Source organism: Hylobates moloch, unplaced genomic scaffold (assembly GCF_009828535.3).
Source record: "Hylobates moloch isolate HMO894 unplaced genomic scaffold, HMol_V3 SCAFFOLD_9, whole genome shotgun sequence".
Lineage (NCBI taxonomy): Eukaryota > Metazoa > Chordata > Mammalia > Primates > Hylobatidae > Hylobates > Hylobates moloch.
Genome location: NW_026652284.1, coordinates 98,605,775 through 98,631,331, shown reverse-complemented (window position 1 = coordinate 98,631,331; position 25,557 = coordinate 98,605,775). Strand labels below are relative to the sequence as shown.

At 39.6% G+C, this 25,557-nt stretch overlaps 1 protein-coding gene across 6 annotated transcripts in view; it reads left to right on the top strand.

Moving 5' to 3' along the window:
• SAMD12 (sterile alpha motif domain containing 12) overlaps positions 1–25,557 on the top strand; it is a 460,705-nt gene that overhangs the window by 234,156 nt on the left and 200,992 nt on the right. For 3 of the 6 annotated variants that reach the window (XR_004370994.2, XR_009214825.1, XM_032760320.2), the window contains exon 4: positions 9,912–10,052. Coding sequence is in view for 4 of the 6 variants with exons in the window: in XM_032760320.2 (XP_032616211.1) it covers positions 9,912–10,052 (141 nt within the window). In the remaining 2 variants the exon portion in view is untranslated. Of the gene's footprint in view, positions 1–9,911; positions 22,587–25,557 lie in introns of those variants that run through there. The other 3 variants (XM_032760318.2, XM_032760319.2, XM_032760321.2) reach the window with 2 other exon arrangements.

Here is a 25,557-nt window from a genome sequence, read left to right as displayed (position 1 = left end):
GAATTTTTAGTAGAGACAGGGTTTCACCATCTTGGCCAGGCTGGCCTCGAACTCCTGACCTCAAGTGATCTGCCTGCCTCAGCCTCCCAAAGTGCTGGGATTACAGGCATAGGCCACCACACCCAGCTTCAGTCTACCTTTTCTTAGTCATCCCTTAGAGCAGTTCTCTTCACACAATTATGTTATCCTGACAAGAGCATCTGAGTTTATGACCTCTGGTCTAATTTTATAAGGAGGTTGCCCTGATGCATCAAGCATACATAAATATGCGTCAGATTAAGGTGTACTTCAAATAATTTGTAAGAAATTCTAACTAAAATACATTTACCGATGTTTAACTTTTTGAGAACCAATTACTATAGGTTCACATCATTCTTACCCACTTACACCATGATAGGCTTTTGTGAAATGTGGAGAGAGATGGAGTACTGTGACTTAACTGAGAATCCCTCATAAACTAGGATGTTTAAGTCAAGATTCTCTTGGTGCAAGTGATTCAAATGAGCTCAACTAGCTTATCCCCATCCCTGCCTCATATTGACTTACATAACCAAGAGTGCAGGGGTATCTGACTTCAGGCCAGGCTGTATTCGAGAAACCAAATAATGTTCTTTCTCTCTCTCTTTTTTTCTCTGCCTTTCTCCTCTCACCCCACTTTACTCTTTCCCAGCTCTGGTCTCTCTGTTGGCTTAATTCTCTAGGAAATTCCCTCCATAGGGTGGTAAAGACAGCCACTAACAGCAAGTCTGGCATTGTATTTTCCCTTGGGACATAGTTGAAGAAAAAAAGAAAACTTTCTTCTTAGTGGCCATAATGATCTCAGCAAAGAAATGTAGATATTCTGGTCTGGCTCACATACCCAGGATTAATTTAACAAGTATCTTTTTAGTTCCTACATTGAGTAAGGCGCTAGCGAGGTGCTTGAGAACCTCAAGGAATCCCTGCTTTCATGGAGCTTACTTACATTATGGGAAGGGGTGGGAGTGAATCCAAAGATAAACATAATAAGCAAGAAAATTATATAGTACTCTAGAAGTAAAAAGTACTACAGGGAAATTGCTTTTAACTGTTAAAAACCCCACCAGGTGAGAAAAAGCAGCTCTCAAAAGACAAAAGAGAGCTGCTTTTATCAGAAATAAGCAGAGATGTAGTGTAGGCACAAATGAAGTGTTTATAATATTAGTTCTACAAATGGAGGGTTTTACTATTGGGAATATCATCACTTGTATCTCACCTCTGCTGCTTTGTGGTGAAAGGTAAAAATAAAGAAAGAGACTAACACCAAGCATGAAATGGCGTGTATAGCCCTGCAGCAACTCCTTGCTGCAGGTTTCACACACAGCCACATAGAGCTCCTGGTTCTTCGGTCTCCATCTTTGCCTATGCTGTTCCCTGTGCCTTGAATTCCCTTCCTACTAACCATCTTGATTTTTTGTTTTTTGTTCAAGGTCGCCAGATGAGTTAAATGCCCCTCTTACGGGCTTGCAAAGAACCTATGTTTGTCCCTCTAGCAAAGAAATTATCTTATTTATCCTTGTCTACTAGTTTCCAGTAGTATAGCTGGTTCAGTCCATGGTACACATACAAACAGTCTATGAATCTGTTTGATGGCTGCTTTCAGAGACCCATCATTTCCCTGTCATTCTCCACCAAGTGAACCATTACACCCTTGTGCATAGTGATGCTATGACAATGTTCCCACTGCTTGCATTTGAGCCCTCAGAGATGAAGACGTTTTCCTGACCCTCAGCCTCTCATTTGCTCATGAGTTCTGTTCCCTATGTAAGAAGTGGCCTTGAGGAGTACATAGGTTTGTGTAAAGAATCTCTGGGTGGCAGTTCAGGGATGTGGTTCAGAGCACGACTTCTGCCTATATTTGTATCCCAGAACTGCGGGTTATTAGGTATAAGGCCTTTAGCTGTTTTATAGCTGTTAATAATAGATAATAATAGTACCTTCAGAAAACTGTTGAAAATGAGATAATCTATGTAAAGCTACTAGAATAGTGTTTAACAGAGTAACTGCACCATAGGCATTTGGTATTATTACTACAATTATGAGGAGGAGGAGGGGACGAGGAGGAGGAGGAAGGGTAAGAAGAGGTGGTGGCCAGTCAAGAAACAGTAGTATCCAAGTTGTGTTATTGTGGTTCCAAGTTGCAAAAGTCCTATGTATGTATTATTTCATTTGAGTCTCATGGTCATTCTATGAGATAGTGTAGTTTTCATCCCCATTGCAGAGATGAGTAAATTAAGACTCAGATTGTGCTTTCCTAGGCATTTATCTACACCTTTTAGCTGTGATCCCATGCTTTTGTGATTTTGCTTCTGTTTCTTTGTTCCCAAAATTCCAATTTTGGAGTAATGGGCATGATTGGAGGAACACAAGTTTGGGCTATGGGACACTGGTTGTATGCCCTGTGCCTGTTGCTGTGGCCCAGCCAGGACTGCAGTGGAGCAAGAGGCATTTGCTTAGCGCATGACCCAGGCGTTTACCTGAGAGCAGTTTAGGAGCTAACCCAGTGCACAAAGGGCCATTTATTTGGGGAACTGTCCAATGATCTATTTCTGGCAGAAAAGAGGCCTTGTAATTCATCCTATTCTGGGAAAAGTGGCACCCCCCAACCACATGCAGTGGCACTGAGATTTCCTAATAGGACAGGGTCTGAGGCCACTCTTGGCTCACCTCCAGCTTCCCCTGTCATTTCCAATCATGCCTTATGACATGCAATCATTTATCTTGAAAAGTTGTGCCAGGCTGTCTGTTGCAATTCTCTGAGCAAAAGATGAAGGGCACCTGGAATAGAGACCAGAGACCAGGCCGGGCTTGAAAAAGTTAGAGACATGGTCTAGACCTAAGTCTCTGCCTCATCTTCTGTGCTGTTTTAGGCAGGACACTTTCTCTGTGCCTCACTTCTCCATGTGGAGCACAATGAATCCTGTGCCCTAGTCAGAAACTCAAATGTTCCTTTCAACTGTGATAGGCTGAATAATATCCACCCAACAGCATCAGGTCCTAATCCCTGAAACCTGAAAATGTTACAAGGACAAAGGGTTTTTGCAGATGTATTAAGTTGAGGATCTTCACAAGGGAAGATTATCTCAGGTTATTCAGATGGGCCCCAAATCCAATCCCAAGTGCCCTTGTAAGACAAAGGCAGAGTGAGATTATACACACACAAGAGGAGAAGTTGATAGGAGAATGGAGGCAGAGATTTGTGGCCACATGCAAGGAGGTGCTGGCAGCTGGCAGAAACAGGCACATCAGAGAACGTATTGTGTCCTACAGCTTCCAGAAGGAGTGTGGCCCTTCTGACACATTGATATTAGCCCAATGGAACAGATGCTGAACTTCTGACTTCCAGAACTCTGAGGAGTAAATTCCTATTGTTTGAAGCCCCTGTGTTTGTGATAGTTTGTTATGGCAACTATAGGAAATGAATAAACTGCTCTGTGACTCAATTATCCCTCACCTTTTCTTGCTGCTCATCTGCTCGGCATGGTTTCCAGTCTCAGTTGGTGTGTATTCAAAAACAGAAAAAGGCACTCATCTTTCTTGAAGCCTCGTTTAGTCTTGTGTTCTCTATTGCTTTCGACTGGCATTTGTTTCTGTGGTCACCACAATGAAATGGAGCCTCTTCCCTCTATATGTTCAGTTTCTTCTTGTTGTTTTAGCCGACAGCTTCCAATCAAGTCTTTTACATCTTTTCTGATATAAGTAATTTAGTAGTCTTGAGAGAATCAATTTGTGGTAAAGAAGATTACCTTTATGTTAATTTAGTGGCACTAAGGATATGTGCTCAATAAATACTTATGAGCACTACTGTGTGCCAGCACACAGGCAGCACCAGGGAATCCTTGGGGTAACAGGGCCCCTGACAGGAGAGACCCCCCCCAGCATATTAGTGCTCTCCAGAGAAACAAAACCAAGAGGGTATATATACAGTATGAGCATATGTATACATACATATACATATACATATACATATACATATACATATACATATACATATACATGTACATGTACATATACATGTACATACAGAGAGAGATTTATTATAAAAAATCGGCGTATGTAATTATGGAGGCTGGCAAATCCAGAATCTGCAGAACCAGTGTCCCAGTTGGAGTTGAAAGGCTAGAAGCTGCTGTAGAACCAGGAAGAGCTAACATCCTAGTTTGAGTCCAAAGGCTGGCAGGCTGCTATAAAATTAAGAACCAATGTCCCAGTGCAAAGGCCATCAGGCAGGAGAATTCTCTCTTAGTCTAGAAAGGGTCAGCATTTTGTTCTACTCAGGCCTTCAACTGCTTAGATGAGGCCCACCCACATTATGGAAGGCAGTCTGTGTTATCCACTTCACCAGTTTAAATTTTAATCCCATCCCCAAACACCCAGAATAATGTTTGACTAAGTACCTGGGCACCTCATAACCAAGTCAAGCTGGCATATAAAAGTAACCATCACATTTGCTCTTGTGTTACTGGCATTCTAGTGGAGCACACACAGTCATGCTTTTTCTATGTATGCTCAAGCTTCAGATTGCAGCAAAACTCTAATTTTCCAAGATTGCTAGCAGAGTACCATATTCCTGCTGCGGGAACATCCTCACTGAATATTCCCTGGCCCGAGCCTCTACAAGGAGTTCTGGGGGAATGTTTTTAACTCTGAGGTCACCTAATAAGGCTAAACAATACAGAGCTGGGTTGTAAGAGGTCCCTCTGATTTCTCTAAGTTCCGCCAGGATATGCCTATGCTTACCTTACCCCCAGATAACTCAGAGCTTTGGGGTTCGAGGTGAGTCTTGAAGGAATAAGAGCATTCAAGAAAAGGATAATATTTTAATTGTTTTTTCTTTGTTTAATTCTGTCGTGTTTATTCTTTTCCATATCCCAAGTGCTCTCTAAAGAAAAAATAGCAGTAAAACTACCAGGATTTCCTCCTTCCAATGCATCCTCTCTTGAGCAGTGACTCAATTTCTTGCTCGGAAATGGTGCCCCCAGCCATTGGTGGCTCAGGTTGAAAATGTGAGTCATCTCTGATGTCTGTCTTTCCCTCAGACCCCACTTCTGGGCATTGTAAAAATTATTAAAAATATATCCAGAGTTTTACTATTTCTTATTACTTCTTCCCCGCCACCTCAGTACAAAGACACCATTACCTCCTGTTTAGATGACTATGATAGTCCGCGGACTCCTCCTTGCTCCTACGTATACCTCTGCCTCGAATCCATTCTCCACATAGTGACCAGAGGGATTCTTTTAATACCTGATATCATGCCCAAGTTATCCTTGCTCACAACTTTCCAGATTCAGAAGAGTAAAATCCAAAGTCCTCTCCAGGGCTTCCGAGGCCCTGTGTGATCTGACCCTGTCTTCTCTGAGACCTCATTTCTGACCATTCTCTTATCTCACCTGTTCTGCCTAGTGACACTAGTCTCCCTGTCATTCCTCGAATTGCATTGACACTTCTATTCCCTCATTCTCCTTTCTAGTTCCAGCCTCACCCCTTCAGAGAGGCCTTTCCTATCCTAACCACCCCAACTACAATAGCCCCCATCTTTTTAATAGGCGTCCCTGTCTGCCCCTTCATTCTGCTTTTTCTTCAGAGCACTTATGACTATCTGGGATCATACGTCTGTCTCTAGATCTAGATCTAGTTGTCGGTTTACTTGTATGTCATCTTCCTCCCACACTAAATGGTGAGCTCCGTGCAGGCGGAAGACACTACTCATCTCCATATCACAGCACCCCAAATAGTGGCAGGTACATAATGGTGATCAATAAATAATTAATAATGGAAAAGAGTAAAAGGCAGGGAGTAAGAGCAATGTGAAAAACTTTAAGCTTCTTCTAACCCCAAGAGTCTGTGAGTTGGTGAAGGGCCCAGCAGCCCAGGTCACCTAATTACTGTTATAACAAGTTTGATGCTATCAGGCAATTCAATTGGTGCTTCTTGTTTGAGATTGAGTTTATTTGTCACTCCTTGGTCCTTCTCTGTATTGGCAGAGGACCACAGAGCAAGGTGGCCAAGAGACTCCTGTGAGCAAAGGAAGGGAATGTTCACGCTGGGACGGTGCTCCTGTGTTGTCTGTCTACGATGGCAGCCCCCCTCTTCATTCATGTGGCAACTTTAAAAAAATATTTGCTCTATCAGTAGGTTTTGTCCAACTCTTGCTTCCTCCTTAAGTCCTAGGTTACATGTTCATTACTCATTAACAGCTTCCTGGTGCCCAGACTAGGTTAGATCACCCTGTTCTGAGCTTCTATATTTGCCTTTCTTAGGATTCATCACATACTTGTAGACATTTGCCATGTGCTACTTTCCTTGTCAGCCTGAAGGCTTCAAAAGTGACCCTGTCTGCTGTGTTCATCACTGTACCCAGGGGGAGTGTCAAAGTAACAGAGGCCTAGTGAGTGCTCGATAATTGTTTGTTGAACTAACAATTGAATTTTATGATAAACAACAAAAATTAACATAAATTATAAAATAATTTGATGATTGCGTATCACTTCCTTGATACCTCATCAAAACAGTACCACACTTATTTGGACCTTCGTTTATTTTGTATTCAGCAGGAGGTGGTGGAATAGGAGATTGATGGGACATTTACTCCTAGAAATAATTTAATTATTACAAAAATTTTCCAGAACCATCAATCTGTGGAAACCATCCAAAGAAGACCATGAATCAGATTTTGTTAATAAGATTTTTGGTATACAGATCATGATCTTTTCTAGAAGTGATTTTATCAGGAAATTTTAAAACAAATTTTATCCTTAATCTTTCTTGAAAACTAACCCTTTTATTTTCCTACCAAGGAAGGTAAAGCACAACCGAATATAGAGTGGGAAAAATTAGGACTAGCTCTCATGTTTTAAATATTCTTTAACTTCTCAATTTCTCTTCTGACAGAGTAGAAATAATTATATTCTCAGGATTTGGATTAAATAATTTGAACAGTTGGACATTTAATATGTGAACTGTTCATAAGCATGATTGTTTGTATCACACAGTCAGAAAATGAACAGACTTTTATAACTGACAGAATTTTCTGACTCATATATTTAAACCCAATGCTATTAACCCACCAAAGTAGAAATAACATTCTAGTAGGGCTATGTATCCATACTTTGACCAATCAGATGCATTTATGGAAAGGCTGGGGCTACAGGTTTACAGGAAGGCATCAAACAAAGGAAAGTTGAGCTGTGTGCACTGGAACAAAACCCTCGCTCTGATGCCTTAACACTGTGTTCTAACGATGGCCCAGCCAGCCTAAGACAAAAGCAGCCGTGTGTCTTATCAGCGCCTCGGCAGCTCTTGCTAGGAAATGCCACAGCTTGTGAAACCACAGCCCAAATAATTGGGAACAGAAAGGAGGGAGGGTGATCTACATTTTTATGTTGGAAGGGATTAAGATCATAGGAGCTTCAGGGATGTTTTATGCAGTATTTGTAAGTTTATGACATGTGTAAAGACGTAGAGTCTGTTATTTGGAGGCCAATTATCCATATAAGTGATATTTAAGCCCTATTCTTTGTTTTCTGAGTGAAACTTCTGGACTGAGGTCTGACAGTGAGCAGAGCATTGGACTGCAGGGCTGTCCTGGAAGCCAGGCACTCAGGCTCACCTCTCCTTAGCATTCCTCTACTATTTACGTTTGTGTGTGCCAGCAGCCAGAAATGGGGAAAGGAAAGGAAATCAAAAGCCATCTGTTTGACTTCTTAAAAACATGTAAATTCCAGTCACAAGGCCAACTGCTGCTGTAACAGATTATCACAAACTCCCATGACTTTAAACAACACAAATTTATTGTCTTACACTTATGGGGGTCAGAAGTCCAAAAATGGGTCTCATAGGGCTAAATTCAGCATGTTAGTGGAGCTGCTTTCTATAGGGTCTGGGAGACAATTCATTTCCTTGCCTTTTCCAGCTTTTAGAGGCTGCCTGAATTCCTTGGCTCTTGGCCGCTTCACTTTGACCTCTGCATCCATTGTCACATGTCTCTCTGGCTCTCCCATCTCCCTCTTTCACTTCTAAGGACCCTTGTGATTAGATTGGACTCACCTGGATAATGAAAGATACTCTGCCATCTCAAGATCCTCCTTACCTTAATCACATTTGCAAAGTCCCTTTTGTCATGTAAGGTGAGAAATTAACAGGTTCCAGAGATGAGAACATGGACATCTTTAGGGGCCCATTAGTCCACCAGCCATAGAAAGCAATGGAAATTACTCGAGTCCGATTTTGTTCTTTCCTTCCTTTTCTCATGACCACCATGATCTGCCTGGTGTTTCCAAGCCTGAGCTGTAGTTATGTAGGATTCCCCTTACAAATGCAGGTTCCACTGAATCTTCAGACCTCCACCCCCAACCACCGCAAACATGCGCACATCCAAGAACTCACTTCCCCTCCAGGCATTGGCCCAGGGCCACATCTCTATTAGCATAATTCTCACTAGTGTTGCTTGTTAAACATGTCACTTCTGGGCACATGTTGGGAGTACAATTGGTGGCCCTTTTGTGGGTGGAAATGTTCATGCAACTAGTTCTGGCCAATGATTTATAAATAACTCTAAGCTGAGCATTTCATTGATGGCATGAAGATCTTCCAGCACCTTCTCTTCTCCCTCTTGTTACATTGATCAGCAGCGTTCAAGATGGGTAGACTTGCAGTTAACATGCAGAATAAACTGGAAGTAAAGTTTGTTGTAGCCACTAATATGTTGGAATTGTTTTTTACAACAGCATATAAACTAACTTATCCTGACTGATGCACTTAGCAAAGGTTAAAAGGAAGGAAACTAGAAGCATAAACAACACAAGCTGCTGCTAACTGGTTTTCTCCATTCACGTGTCTCCTTGTGAAATGTATATGATAATATACCTAAAGACATCATTCGTCACGTGGAATTGCCTCTGTCTCTTCTTCATCTGTGGAAATGAGAAAAAATCTGCAGATGTGATGAGTAGGAATGTCGGAGAAGAGTAGTGGGTGGTGCTGTGGGCATTTAGCAATGATCACTCTTTTTATTCTTTGCAGTAAACCCTCAAAATGGAAATATGCTTATTTTAGGGCAAGCATAGAGTGGAGGAGAATTTGATGGAAATCACAGTAGGAAGAGAAGTATACAGGGAAAGAAAGGTTGAAGAGAGGCCATGCCAGCTGACCATAGCCCAGGGTGTCTGCACACTGCAGGCACTCACACCTCGAGGTGCCTTGTTTTTGAACTCTTTGGATGCCCTTTTACTCTACTCTTCTCCCTCTCAGGCCTGCTAGAACGCTTGCATTAGGCCAGTAATTGGGATTAAGGCATAGCTCCCACCGGCTAGAGATGGAACCTCCAGCCCAATGCCAGGGGTACAGCAGGAGTGTCAATTGCCTGCAGATTAAAACTGGACTTTAAATGCGTATTTCACAGAAATGTTATTATATCCTGTGTCACGCATTGCTAGAGTTTCTATATATACCACTGTTAGAGCACCCAGTTCTTCAGCTGGGTTGTAAGTGAGTTGTCAGTGACTTGGGCTCCTGTGGGCCAGCCTGAGAATCCAGCCCCCAATGAAGAGCATTGTTTCTATGGCAACCTGCAATTTGTGACCCAAATATCCAGGTTAAGGTTTTCCTATTTTATCTAACTGAATGTATGAGTCACACATTCTAACTGAATGTGTGAGTCAGTGGGGTTTCCCAATGTTCAATTAAAAGTTAGGGTTCTCTTTTAAATATGTATATTTTTTTCACCCAGATAATCCATTTGTGTCAGCAATAATAATGGAGGACCTTTATTCTAAAATGTCTGTGTTTAGGTAGAAACTTCTGTGATGGCAGGGTTAGTCAAGACCAAAATGGACATCTTTCTTCAGCAAGTAGTTCATTTGCTTTTCCTTTTATTTCTCAAAACCCTGCAGGGCGAGCCCTGCTGAGACTTACTGACAAAAAGCTCGAGCGAATGGGGATTGCCCAGGAGAACCTCCGGCAGCACATCTTACAACAGGTACTCCAGCTGAAGGTGCGAGAAGAAGTCAGAAATCTACAGTTACTCACACAAGGTACCCTGTTGCTTCCTGATGGGTGGATGGAAGGGGAGATGAGAAGAAAGAGCACCTTACTATTAGGACAGATGGGAGTCAGGGAGAATTTGTTGTTGTTTCTTCGCAGAATTTCCTTCATAGAAAATAGTATACAGATTTAAAGATTACTTCCCTTTGAAAACTTTTTTTATAGCTCACTAGAGAGAAGGATGCACAAATAAGTAATGGATGAGCAAACAGAATTACCTGAGCTAACTTCAAGGTTGTCACATACAGCTGTATGGATTGTATACTGCACAACCCCAGAGAATACCAGTCACATCAATCAGGGTACGATTGTACTCACTAGAGTTGTATAGTGTGCAGCCTGCACAACTGTACAGTCCAGCTCTAGCTATCTTCACCTGCGCCAATTGTGAGGGCGCTTTAGAATTTGAGTGATTCTATAGTTACGGTGACCAGTGATGTAAGTGGAGTTTTTGTTGTATTTTTATTTTGCTTTTCACCAGTTAGTGGGAGAAAAACATTTTAGATATGTATAACTATACATGAATGTATTATACACACACACTTTAGAGATTGTAAGAACCCCATTTAGCTTCTTGAAAGTGGAATAATTTTTAAAATAGACTACAGTGAATCTAAAACTAGACTGTTAAGAGTATATAATTCTTAACAGGAATTATAAATAACTTCAATATGATGAGAGCACTTAAGATCTCAATAACTGTGGAAGTGACAAAGCTAGAATTCGAAGAAAGCCTTAAGTTACACTATATGTAACTTATATGTCTACATAAGATTTGGATGCTATCAAACTTCATTGGCTATAAACTTTGTTTTATTTTAGTGTCCATTGTACATCATTTTAAATGAAAGGATGATAAAATATGTGTTTTTGAGAGCCTTGAGTATTTGTCATTCTGCAGAATATTGTAATTGCATGCATACTGATATTGGAGAAATCTGGGTCAGCCAAGTTTCATGTTATTGCATTTAGATTAACCTAGTAATAGTCCATTTGCCTAGAGGAAATAATGTGCTCCCTGAAAGATGACTATTCTAGAAGGATAAATATAGACTTCAAGTGATCATAAAATAGTATTGTTTGTTTCATATGCATTGTTTGCATTTTGCCCCCAGAGACTTCCAATGGTGAGTTTACTGGTATACTAAGTGATTTAAATTTGAATGTGAAATACTGATACGCTTTTAAGCTTCTTTTAAGAAGTAGATAGAAATACGAAGATTATGATAAGAAAGTCTATCACAGTGCTATTTGGAAAATGGAAAATTTACAAGCAACCTAGAGGTCCAGCAATATGAAAAGAATCAAGTAATTCTGCTTAAATTCATAAGATTCAGTATAATGCCCAGTTATTAAAATTACTTCTTTAAAGAATACGTGACAACATGGGAAATTACTTAAGTCATACAAGGTGGGGGGAAAGCTCATGTGTAAAATTGTATGCATAATAAAAGCCCAATTTTGTAAAAACCATATATTCTTATAAGTACAGAAAAAAAGGACTGCAAGTAAATATGCCAACCATTTTAATAAAGGATCTCTCTGGATTGTGGGATAAGTGGGTGACTTAAATTCTTATTTTTCTATATTTTCCAAATCTTCTGCAAATTCATATTAAAATTATAATCAGAAAATACACATATGCATTTTTTTAAGCTTCAACCACAAGCATAGCTGCCCAGCTTCTGTTTAGTGCCTATGGTTTTTGCAGCTCATTCTTTTTCTCTCTGGTGATGATCTATAGAAGAAGACCTAAACTCACGTGTGATGCATTGTGTGTGCCTTTGACCCTTTTCCTCTACTAGTGTCAGCCTGCAGTGTGTTTGCTTTGGAGAATCATTTTCTACAGCTCTCATTGCCCTATATATGCATAATATATAAGATTTTTCCTAAGATAGTACTCAGGTCTATTAAGCTAAATATACGTATGTGTTCTGGGAAGATAATGCCCAGTTCAGCCCTTTCAATTCAGTTGTTGTTGTCACTTTCTTGAGCTTTGAAAAGCTGTACATTTTTAATTCTTTCACTCAGTTCCCTTTGGAAGACCGCATTGTTCTCTAGCTCTTGGGTATTTTGTCTGTGCTGATATTACCTTTCTTACTGCTTGTTCTTCACATGGGTTTTTGGTTTTGGTTTTGGTTTTTTCAAGACAGAGTCTCACTCTGTTGCCCAGGCTGGAGTGCAGTGGCGCAGTCTTGGCTCACTGCAACCTCCACCTCCGAGATTGAAGTGATTCTCATGTCTCAGCTGCCCAAGTAGCTGGGATTACAGGCATGCACCACCACACCAGGCTAATGTTTTGTATTTTTAGTAGAGATGAGGTTTTGCCATTTTGGCCGGGTTGGTCTCGAACTCCTGGACTCAAGTGATCCATCGGCCTCGGCCTCCCAAAGTGCTGGGATTACAGGCGTGAGCTGGTTCTTCACATGTTAATGCTCAAACTCATGTTATGCCAGGCATCCTTCAGAAAATACATAGCCTTATTGAAGTAATAGTTTTTTTTTTTTTAAAAAAAGGAAGCAAAATTGATAAGTTGTTTTTATGTTTTATGACTAATAATAGAAGTTCTAAAGACAGTCGGATTAGCGTTAAAATATTTTGGGTCTAGGTTTGCTATAATAAAAATATTAGAATTTCATTCTACTCAGGTGAACCGATTAGTTTAAAATATGTATCATATAGAAATTCACCATAGGGGTAATAGATGTTTCAGTAATGAATATTTGATTCTTCATCTCTGTAAATATTACTCGACAGAAACAATATGCTGAATAAGTACAAACAAAGACTTTGCAATGTTTTTGGAAATCCTTGGGCTTCCCTCTTAAAGAGGGTGAATCACAGTTCTTATCCATAGAGATGGAGTATCCTTCCGTGGCTCATGTGGGGCTGTCACTCTGGTGTAATGCATTTAATTTTGTGTTGCTGTTGATTATCTAACATGTTCAGGCTGCGGTAACAAAATGCCATAATCTAGGTAGCTTATAAACAACAAAAATTTCTCTCTCACAATTCTGGAGACTGAGAAGTCCAAGATCAGGGCGCCAGCAGATTCAGTGTCTGATGAGGGCCCACTTCCTCACAGATGGCCTTCTAATCCTTGTAATGTCACGTGGGGCAGGATCTCTGTGGGGCTGCTTTTACAAGAGCACCAATCACATACATGAGGGCTGCACCCCCATGATCTGATCACCAAGCAAGGGCCCCACCGTCCAATACCATCACCTTGGGGGTTAGGATTTCAATATATAAATTTTGAGGAGACATAACATTTAGACCATTGCATTGATAGTTAACAAATATTTACTAACCAACACATTTTAAGAAGAGTTATCACTTTCAAAGAAGTCCATTTTTGAGGAAAGGAATTTATTTTAAAAATGATTGCATTTCTTAGGAGTTTTCTTCTTGCCTTTGGAGGCAATTTCAAAATATAGTTTCTTGGAAACAACTTAACTGTCCATCTTGAGGGGAATAGTGAATTAAATTATGGTACACCCAGGCGTTGGTGTACTCTCAGCTATAAATACGAGAATGAAGAATACTAATATGGTAGGATCTCTGGGATGCTATGAGATGAGAAAAAAGCAAGGTGCAGAACAATGTATACTATATTTGAACAATGCTTATAGTATGCTACCTTTGCCAAAGAGGGGGAAATAAAAATGTATATCCATATGTGCTTTGTTTTAAGGAAATGCTGAATGATGTACAAGAAGCTAATACAAGCTGCACCTGTGGGACAGGGAAGATGGTGGATGGAGAGAGGGTGTGTGCCTTTTATGTCACTTTGTTTTATGAAATGTACGAGTATATTAACTATTTAAAGGAATAAAATTTTTAAAAAGAAACAAGAAGGAAAAAGGGTGAATTTTGGCATCAGACAGGCCCAAATTTTAAATCCCGTACCTAACACATTTTGCTGTGCTCACCAAATAGGGATGTTGCAAGAATTAAGGGAGCTAAGATATATAAATCACTCGGTACAGTATGACAGTAAATGCAGAATATTGTTGGCTATCAGTAATAGAAGCCACGTAATTTAATCAACCTCATACATTTATAATAATCCTTATTTTTATAACATCTTTATAGAGATATAATTCACATAACATACAATTTACCCACTTAAGGCTTAAAATTCAGTGATGTTTAGTGTGTAAAGAGAGTGGTGCAACCATCACAATAATTTACATATGCGTATAAAAGAGGATGAAGAGGTTAAGTAATATACTCATAGTCAGACAACTAGTAAAAAGCATAGCACAGGTCCGTCTGACTGCACAGCAAACTTTTACCCATTACGCCTTATTGCCTTTATTATGTCAAATGGGCTAACAATTTCCATCTCCAGGTGGTTATTAAATGAGATTTTATGTAGAAACCATATAATAGAGTTCATCGCATATTCTATGACAGAGGTTGGCAAACCCTTTCTGTAAAGGACCAGTTAGTAAGTATTTTAGTCTTTGCCAGCCATATGGTATCTGTTGCAACTACCCCCACTAGGCAAAACCCAAACATAGACAATACTTAAATGAATTAGGCATAGCAGTGTTCCAATACAATTTTATTTACAAAAAGAATTACTGATACACATCAAAGGAAACAACAGAGTGAAAAGACAACACAGAATAGAACATATATATAAATCACATATCTGAAAAGGGGTTAATATCCAGAATATATAAGAAACATCTATAACTCAACACAAGGAAAAAAAACAAGCCAAATAATAAAATAAGCAAAGGATTCAAATAGACAATTCTCCAAAAAAGGTATACAAATGGCCAACAGGCATAGGAAATGATGCTCAACATCACTAATCATTAGAGAAATGCAAATCAAAACCACACATCATCTCACACCCATTAGAATGGCCACTACCAAAAGAACAGAAAATAACTAGTGTTGGCAAGAATGTAGAGAAATTGGATCCCTTGTATACTGTTAGTGGGAATATAAAATTGTATAGCCATTATGGAAAACAGTATTGAGGTTCCTCAAAAAACTAAAAATAGAGTTACCATATGATACAGCCATCTCACTTCTGGGTACATATCCAAAAGAATTCAAAGCAGGATCTTGAAATAATTGTACACCCATGTTGAGTGCAGCATTATTCACAATAGGCAAGAGATAGAAGTGACCCAAATGTCTATCAACAGATGAATGGATAAAGAAAACACGGGATATATACAAAATGCAATATTACTCAGCCTTTAAAAAGAAGGAAATCCTACCACGTGCTGCATGATAAACCTCAAAGACATCGTGCTAAACAAAATAAGCGAGTCACAAAAGGACAAATAATGCATGATTCTACTCATATGGAGTATCTAAAATAGCCGAAATCATAGAAACAAAGTAGAAAAGTGGCTACAAAGGCTTGGGGAGGAGGAATTTGTGTTTCATGTACAAGTTTCAGTTTTGCAAGATGAAACCTCATAGAGATCTGTTGCACAACAACTTAGATATACTTAACATGACTGAACTATATACTTAAAAATGCTTAAGATAGTAAATTTAATACTATGTGGTTTTTACCACAGTAAAAAAAAAAAAAATTGCTATCACATTGTTTATGGACCCCTGCTTTACAAAGTAAAAAAATGCAAGCTTTTGAAGTCTTCATCAAGATTATTATTTTTATTGTTTTATTTTCTCATGCTGTAGTGTAGGGTTATTTTTGGAGTGTCCCTTTTAGTGACTTTCTTGGCTGCAAATATGTAGAAAGTGTAAAAATATATCAGCAACTATGAGGGTTGGGTAAATTCAGGCAATAGAAAACAGTGTCTCAACTGGCAAGTTAGGCAGATGTGAGTAGAAGATGCTACCATCCTCATATGCCTTTATAATTACTGCCTATAAGATGAAAAAAGAATAGTATGTTTGTTTACCAGGGCCAGTTATAGCTCATTAAACATCAGTGTTTCCTGAAGAACTTTTTTCACATTGTCCAAATATATGTGTCAAATTTTACTCGGGAATTGCATAACCAGATGGACTTTCCCAAAGCTCTGTCTTTTGGAACAACAAAAATTAGAAACACTACTTTCTAATCCAAGAAGACTTTTTAGAACTATATGTACGGACTAGCTATTTTAGTCCAGTCACCTCCGCAATGATACTTCAGCAACTCAAGTAGGCCATCTGAACTGAAGTAGGCCATCTGGTCCACCACCTTGCTTAAAGAAGAAAGTCTGTAGAATGGAGCAATAGACTTGTTGAGAAATTGTCCAGTCTCCTTTTGCAGATTTGGGCACCAAGAACCAAAGAGGATTAGAGGTTTGTTCCTAGTTACACAGCTAGTTAGTGACATAACTGAAACTAGATTGCAGTTCTTCTCATTCCCGTGCCAGTATTCTTTTTATCTCATTGTTTTTATTAAGGTATATTCTGTATTGCATACAGTAAAATTCACCATTTTTAGTGCACAGTTATGCAAGTATTGGCAAATGCACACAGTTGAATAGCTACCACAACAATCAAGATAGAAAATTTCTATTACTCCAGAAAATACTCTCCCAGTGCTCCTTGGTTGTCAGCTCCTTTTATTACTACCAGCCCCTGGCAACCTACGATGTTTTCCATCCCTACAGTTTTGCCTTCCCCAGAATGCTATATAAATGGAGTCATAGTGTCTGACTTCTTTGACCTGTGGAGATGGCTTTAGACTTATCAAAGCTGTGACGTGTCATCATCCCATTCACTTTCATTGCTGAGTATTCCACTAAATGTATTAGATTGGTGCAAAAGTAATTGCAGTTTTTGCCATTATTTTTAATGGTTAAAAACTGCAGTTATTTCTGCACCAACCTAATATAACCACAGTTTGTGTATCCATTCCCCAGCTGTGGGACATTTGAGTTGTTTGCAGTTTTGTTTGACACAAATAAAGCTGCCATAAGCACTCACACATAGGTTTTTATTATAAACACTGATTTTTATTTCACTAAAAAAGTAAATATCTAGAAGTGGAATTGCTGATTGGTATCTTAAATGTATGTTTGACCTCATAAGAAACTGCCAGATCAGTATTCTTAAGATGGTGGGAGAAGAAGAAAAACAGAATTAGAGACTGGCTTTAATATATATAAAAACAGTGGGAGGTTTTCTGGGGAAAAAAAAAAAAACTGCATCTTTGTAGAAGTTCTACCTAGTGCTTCCTGGAACCACCAGTATCGTTAGGGGCCCCAATTTCCTGAGAGTCTCAGGTCAAACCTATTTACCATTAACTTATTTATTCAAAACAGATTTTCTCAGTATCTATTGACCAGGCAATAGGATATGTCTTTCTACAAGTGACATTGAGAAATGCTTCCTTTGTCCGTCTTCTGAGGAAGAGAATCTTCTTGCTCCTGAGAAAGAAAACATGAGCCAGTCAGATTCCTTTTTATGCATATGTGAAGAATGTCTGATGTTCTGATTGTCTAGTATGTCTCAAATTATGCTATTTGAATTTCCAGGCTCTTTCATGCCTTTTATTTAGTTGAGGCTTTAGTGTTACAAATCTGATGTTCACATGCCAGTTCTCTTCAACACAATTCTTCTGCTTTATCATTGGATAGCATGAGCTTTTCCTTGCCTTGGTGCTCACATGTTCCATGTACATGATATTGACTGTCTTGGTTCTCTTTCTAATGGCCTCGTTCAGGGTGTGGGCAAACTGCCCTCTTCTGCCACTTCCCAAATGTTGATTCCTCCTGGGGGTAGGTCCTCTTAGTTGTTGGCATTTTACATGCTGCCTGGAAAATCTCACCCTCTACCACTTAAGCATCCCCTACTTCATAGTGACTCCCAGATTTACGTTTTAGACCTCTCTGGAACTACAGATTCTTATTTTTCTCTCTCTAAAAGATGTGTACCGCTGAATATTCCTCTGACATCTCAAATTTAAAATATCTGAATCTAACCCATTATCCTTTTCTACCATCTCCCCAGTCTGTTCTTCCTCCTGTGCTGGTTTTCAAGGTTAATACCTCCATGACTCACACGCTGTCACCTGTCATAGAAGGTTCAGAGTCACCTGTGATTACTCCATTTTCCTCATCACTAACATGGAGTCCATGACCAAATCCTCAGAGTTCTGCTTGTGAAGTGAGTTTCCCATCTTTCCCAGCCTTGTCTCTACCTTAACCACTGTGTTAATTCATTCCTCTTCAGCTCTTTCCCAGGCCATTTGAATAACCTTCTAGTTATCATTTTATCTGAAGTCTCTATCCTGCTCCCTCAATTCTACTTCAATTAACATCCCACTTCTATTGCCAGAGTTAAATATATTTCTGACAACATTATTTCCATCCTTAAAACATTTACTGGTTCCCAATTACCTACAGAATAAAAGTCAAACTCTTTAGCATCGCATAGCCATTCTAGGCATTTCATGGATGTATAACTTTGGGCAAGTTGCTTGTCAGAAATTAAGACATCTTCATTATAAAAATGGGAATAAGATCTATTTCACAGGATTGTTATGAATATTGTATAATAAAACTCACGAAAAGACATAGCCTTGATGAGATATTAACTCTTCTGAGAAGACTTACCTCATCTTTCAGGCAGAACTAATCATTCTCCTATCCATCTGCATTTCTTTTTTAAAAAAAAAATTTTATTTAAGTTCCAGAGTACATGTGCAGGATGTGCAGGTTTGTTACACAGGTAAACGTGTGCCACGGTGGTTTGCTGCACCTATCAATCCATCACTTAGATATTAAGCCCAGCATGCATTAGCTATTTTTCCTGATGCTCTCCCTCTCCCCACCCTCCACCCCAACAGGCCCCAATGTGTGTTGTTCCCCTCCCTGGGTCCATGTGTTCTCATTGTTCAGCTCCCACTTATGAATTAGAACATGAAGTGTTTGGTTTTCTGTTCCTGCGTTAGTTTGCTGAGGATAATGGCTTCCAGCTCCATCCATGTCCCTGCAAAGGACATTATCTCATTCCTTTTTATGTCTGCATAGTATTCCATGGTGTATATGTACCACATTTTCTTTATGAAGTCTATCATTGATTGACGTTTGGGTTGACTCCATGTCTTTGCTGTTGTGAGTAGTGCTGCAGTGATTATGTGCATGCATGTGTCTTTAAAACAGAATGATTTCTATTCCTTTAGGTATATACCCAGTAATGGGATTGCTGGGTCAAAGGATATTTCCAGTTCTAAGTCTTTGAGGAATCACCACATTGTCTTCTACAATGGTTCAACTAATTTGCATTCCCACTAACAGTGTAAAAGCATTCCTATCTCTCCACAACCTCACCAGCATCTGTTGTTTCTTCACTTTGTAATAATCCCTGTTATGACTGGCGTGAGATGGTATCTCACCGTGGTTTTTATTTGCATTTCTCGAATGATCAGTGACGTTGAGCTTTTTTTTCATGTTTTTTGGCCACATAAATGTCTTCTTTTGAGAAGTGTCTGTTCATTTCGTTTGCCCACTTTTTAGTGGGGTTGTTTGTTTTCTTCTTGTAAATTTGTTTAAGTTCCTTATAGACTCTGGATATTAGACCTTGGTCAGATGGATATGTTGGAAAAAATTTCTCCCATTCTGTAGATTTTCTGTTCACTCTGATGATAGTTTATTTTGCTGTACAGAAGCTCTTTGATCCCATTTGTCAGTTTTTACTTTTGCTGCAACTGCTTTTGTCATTTTTGTCATGAAATCTTTGCCCGTGCCTATGTCCTCAATGGTATTGCCTAGATTTTCTTCTACGGTTTTTGTAGTTTGTGATTTTACATTTAAGTTTTTTTTTTTGCTGTTGTTGTTTTGTTTTGTTTTTGTGGGTTATTTATTTATTTATTTATTTTCGAGACAGAGTTTTACTCTTGTTGCCCAGGCGGGAATATAATGGCGTGATCTCGGCTCACTGCAACCTCTGCCTCCTGGGTTCAAGCGGTTCTCCTGCTTCGACCTCCTGAGTAGCTGGATTACAAGTGCCCACCACCATGCCCAGCTAATTTTTGAATTTTTAGTAGAGATGGGGTTTCACCATGTTGGCCAGGCTGGTCTCGAACTCCTGACCTCAGGCAATCCACCCGCCTCAGCTTCCCAAAGTTCTGGGATTACAGGAGTGAGTCACTGTGCCTGGCCTACATTCAAGTTTTTAATCCATCCTGAGTTAATTTTTGTATCAAGTGTAAGGAAGAGGTCCAGTTTCAATTTTCTGCATATGGCTAGCCAGGTTTCCCAGCACCGTTTATTAAATAGGGAATCCTTTCCCCATTGCTTGTTTTTGTCAGGTTTCTCAAAGATCAGATTGTTGTAGGTGTGCACTCTTATTTCTGAGTTCTCTATTCTGTTCCATTGGTCTGTGGGTCTGTTTTTGACCCCTCTGCATTTCTTAGCACTTTGTTCAGACTAATAATACTGTATTCATCACATAGTATCCATTGTTCTTCCATCCAGTGTGCTCCACACTTTGTGTGAGGTACTAGAGATAAAAAGGGAGTGCCCATTCTAGCAATAAGGATAGAGTGATGTATGCCATTATAGAGACACATGATAGTATAATGATGGCACAGAGCTGGAACTCAGCCTCGCTTGGGAATAGGTGGGATAAGGAAGACTTGCCAGTGTTACAACAGATGAGCTGGTTTTTAAGGGATAAAAATGTTAACAGGTGCACAAAGGCTGGCAGAAAGGGAAGCCTGTATAAAAGCATGGTAGTGCTTTGTCTTCCTTGTAGACTATGAGCAAACTTCAGTTGTGTTCTAATTTTGCTTTGCATAGTGCTAGCGGGAATGGATCCTCTGTATGTTTTTGCTAATATAAATTTAATTGTTGCCCTTTTCTGTCATTTTATTCCTCTATTTCATTTTCCACTAAATCTTCTCAAAGCAGTGAATGCAATATCAATTTTCATGGATTCATAAGAAAATAAACGTAGCTACAAAGCCATTTTGAATCATCTTTCACCGTGAGCAACATTGCCTAGGATCTCCTTTTTTAAGAATCTCTTTATTCCCTTGTGATCTTTTTCTATTGACCCATCAAGTAAAGACAATGGCAAGCGCTCTTAAACATAAGCCATTCACCTGCTTTGAGTTGTTTCATCTAATATCTTCAGTCCTTAAATGTTCTCCTGAGTGACACTCTCAAGTGATTGTTAAGTGAACCATCTCCTATGGCCATGAGCTCAGTGGCTAATGGTAGATAAGGATTTTGGATGAGTAACCTAATAGAATCTGAACAGATTATTCTTCTGTAACCAGGGTCTTTTATTACTACTTCTTCATTCAACCTTATTTGATTATGATCTGCCAACCACGTGTCCCTTCTCAATTTCCTCCAAGTCCACATTTTCTCAAACTGCTACCTCCTTAAGATTTCCCCCGACACATTTCAAAATCTTCGCACTCTTGCAGAAATGTTGTGGCCAGGAATATTTCGAATTTTATCAAGTCTTTAAGCCATCAGAGAAATTCTCCTTGGAATGAGCTTTATATGCAAAGGCCGAAAGACATGTTTTTTGAGGGAATTATTAAAATCATATGTCAGTTTATCAGTAGCGGTTAGAATTATGAGACATATATCCTGATTAGCATCTATCCCTGTTTCATTTTCATTCTGGGAATCCATTAGATCATTTAATCCAAGAAGGAGTTTTGTTTAAGGCTGGACATGGACTCATGATTCTTGTCTGTTACATTGTTCATAGTAGAGAAACATCTGCCTTTTGTAGCGCCCCTAATGGTTCCTCTAGCCAGCATATGGGAGACATGTCTACACATTATTTGTCTAATTTGGACTTTTTCTATCAGGAATGATCCTCGTCATTGCTGCTTCACAGCTCAATGTTTTAAGTCATTCTTTGCATACTGATGAGTAACTTTTAGGGAACTTCAGAGACTTCAAAAAGGCTTCATGTCTGCCCCTGCAGAACTCACCAACCTCAAATGCATGGACCACTTTGCATTTAAATGTACTAGGTGAAACAATATATGTGATATCTCTTGTTTGGACAATTTAAGATGGTCATAAGGTTGCATTGTTATGTCACCTTGACCTTGTGGCTTGACTGTGGATTTGAAGGATCTTAAATTATTAATGTTGCATTGAAGAAAGATGAGTTACAGGTTTTCAACAATTGATATTGGTTTTATTCTTGAGGATAAGTCTAGACCCTACAATCTAATATGTGTGGTGTTCAAATGTCCTATGGGATTTTTAGAGAGGCAGTTGATTTAGAACATCGACATGTGGACTGGATAAGAGGAAATCAAAGCCACTTTCAGAGATGCACTGAGATGTTCTGGCTTTTATAAGAAGAAACAGAAAAATATGCCATCTGTGTGCTTTAGGACTTCTGTCCCTAATATTGCATATTAACTAATTTCTCTGCGGCCTTTTTTGTGGGGACCACCAATTCTCGGTGTCGGGCATAAACCCCTGTACAGTGTAGATGTTCAAGCCTCCCATTGCATCAGAATTTCTACATGCCAATTCTAGAAGGTACCATGTGCATAGACTACACTGTGAATGGACTCTAAAGTTGTACAGCCATTGGTCCAGTCTTGAGCCCCAGACAAGAATAAAGCCTTCTATCCTTCTCCTTATCTGAAATAATACTTCCATTCTTAGTATCCCCCTTTTCATTTTGTTTTTTTATTCTTTTATTTTATTTTATTTTATTTTTGAGACAGAGTTTCACTCTTGTTGCCCAGGCTGGAGTGCAATGGCGCAATCTTGGTTCACTGCAACCTTCGCCTCCCAGTTTCAAGCAATTTTCCTGCCTCAGCCTTCCGAGTAGCTAGGATTACAGGCATATGCCACCACGCCTGGCTAATTTTGTATTTTTAGTAGAGATGGGGTTTCACCATGTTGGTCAGGCTGGTCTTGAACTCCTGACCTCAGGTGATCCACCCACCTTGGCCTCCCAAAATGCTGGGATTACAGGCATGAGCCACCGTGCCCGGCCCTCATTTTGTTTATCTTTTTACAGTAGCAATTATATAATCATTGGTTTAGTAATTCAAAAAACATTGAGAACCTACTAAGTGACAACTATTATTTATATGCTATATGTTAGGGATACAGGGATGAATATTAAATTCTTGCCTTTGAAGTCATGTGAAGGAGACCTATATGTAAAATATTATAGCACGGAAATGTCTGAGGTGTGACAGAAGTGTGGATGTTTGCAGTGTCATATAGGAAGGGTATCCAATCTAGGAGAAATGTGTTAGAAAAGGTTACAAGGAAAAGTGACCTCTGAACTTTGCCAGCTATTACAGTTAGCAAGATGTGTTTATTTCCTCTTTAGTCATCAAACATAGATAAAATTGCCAAAGTGTTAAGAGCTCTAGAGAGGTGCAGCATGTTGTGATAGTATATTTACTATAAAACCATGTATTTACTGAGTGCCTGCTTTGTGTCAGGCCTTTACTAGCTTTTGGCAAAATATGATAAGCAAGATAGATATGGTTCTTGTATACATGGAGTTTACATTTTAGTGGAGAAGACACTCATCCACAAGGAATCATAGTAACATGGTGGGTGATATGAATGGGGTCATTAATTATGCTTTGGGGAGCAAGTAAGCAGAGGGACTTCTCTGGCTCTAAGGGATCAGGAAAATCTCCTTCGGGAAGCTGAGATCTAAAAGAGGAAGAAGAGTTAGCCAGATTAGGTGGTGCTTGGCGACTATAGAAAGAAAATGTCCCAGTTGCAAGGAACAGACTGTTCTGAGGCTGTATTAGGGTTCTTCAGAGAGAAACAACCAATAGGGTATATATAGACATATAAGAGGAGATTTATTATGGGAATTGGCTCGCATGATTTTGGAGGCTGAGAAGTCCCACGATCTGCCATCTACAAGCAGAAGAACCAGGAAAGCTGGTGGTATAATTTAGTCAATTCTGAAGGCCTGGGAATAGAGGGAGCTGCTGGTGTAAGTCCCAGAGTCTGTAGGCCCAAGAACCAGTAGTTACAGTGTCCAAGGGCAAAAGAAGATGGATGCCCCAGCTCAAGGAGAGAAAGAAAGAAGTTGTCCTTCTCCGCTTTTTTGTTTTGTTCATGTTCTCAACAGACAGGACAATTCCACCTACATGGGTAAGGGCAGCTCTTCTTTACTCAGTATGCTGATTTAAATGCTAATCTCTTCTGGAAATACCCTCGCAGGTACACCTAGAAATAATGTTCTACCAGCTATCTGGGCATCCCTTATCTCAGTCAAGTTGACACATAAAGTTAGAGGCGAAGGTTGAAGAAGAAGTTTGGTGTGTTCCAGGAGCATGAAGAAGCCTAATACAGTTAGAGGGTTAGGAGTTGGTCAGAAGGGAAGGAAGATGGCAGGAAGTGAGATTGGAAAAGTGAGGAAAGGACTGGAATGTGAAGTGAATGCCTTATATGTTTGCTTTTCTCAAGGAATCTAGAATTTATCCTGAAGACAGTGGCAACTACAGAAGGGTTGTGAATCAGAGACTGTCCTAATGAGATTTCTATAGCAAAAGATGAGAGGATGCACTGGAAAAGCAAAGACAGGAGACAAGACATCTAGTTAGGAGGCTGTTGTGGTAATCTATGCAGGATATGATGACAACCTGGATGAGGGTGGTGGCAAATGAGGATGAGGAAGTTATCCTCATCTCCAAGAGAAGAGGAGACTAGACAACCCATGGTAATGGATTGAAAAACGGTAAATGAGAGAGAGTAAATGAGAGGGTTGTAAAGATTCGTCCTTCACTCTTCTTCACCACATTCTCCTCCCCCAAATTCGTGACCTTCTTGCAGCAGAATTGTTTTGTTCTACTTCTTCCAAATGGAGATTCCTGGACCTTACCTTGAACCTGACAAATTAGACCCTCAGGCCCAGGCATTGGTGTTTTTCCCAGCTTCACCGCAGTTGACTTCTGTGCATGTGAAAGCGTGAGGGTCTGCTGTCCAGCTCTATGCAGATTCAGAGCACACAGTACTCCAGACATGCATGCAGCTCTTTAATAGTGTCTGAGTCAAACTCCCTTTGGCCTTAAGGAGTTCGTTTGTCATAACCAGGTGAATTCAGAAGGAGTTTTCAGCTCTTGGGGTACCTAAAGGTATCCTATCTTGAAACCCAAATTAGGATGGAGCCCATCTAACACTATCACCTAAACTTGCAGGTTATGTCTTCAAGACCTAAGAAAGTGGCCCACCCTCCATAATTCTCAGGAGACAGCACTGCTGAAATTCCACCTCCTATTTCCCCAGAAATATGAAATAAATTTTCTGAGGCAGCCCCCAAAGGATAATAAACAAGTTACTTTACACAGAGACTCTACAATTTCCTGTGCTTGGCATGTATAAGGGCAAAGTTATCATGGTACCACCTCCTGTGAATAAAGAAGAGAAGAAGAAGAGAAAGAAAGATAGTTGCTTCAGCCAGCTCTAAAAGGTCAGTTCGGGGATTCATATTGGAAACCATTAAAGTCTCAAAGTTAGGTAGCAGTTTTCTAAATTATTAATATCTAACATTAGCATTAGATACTAGTTTTTATTTCTATATAAAGTTTCC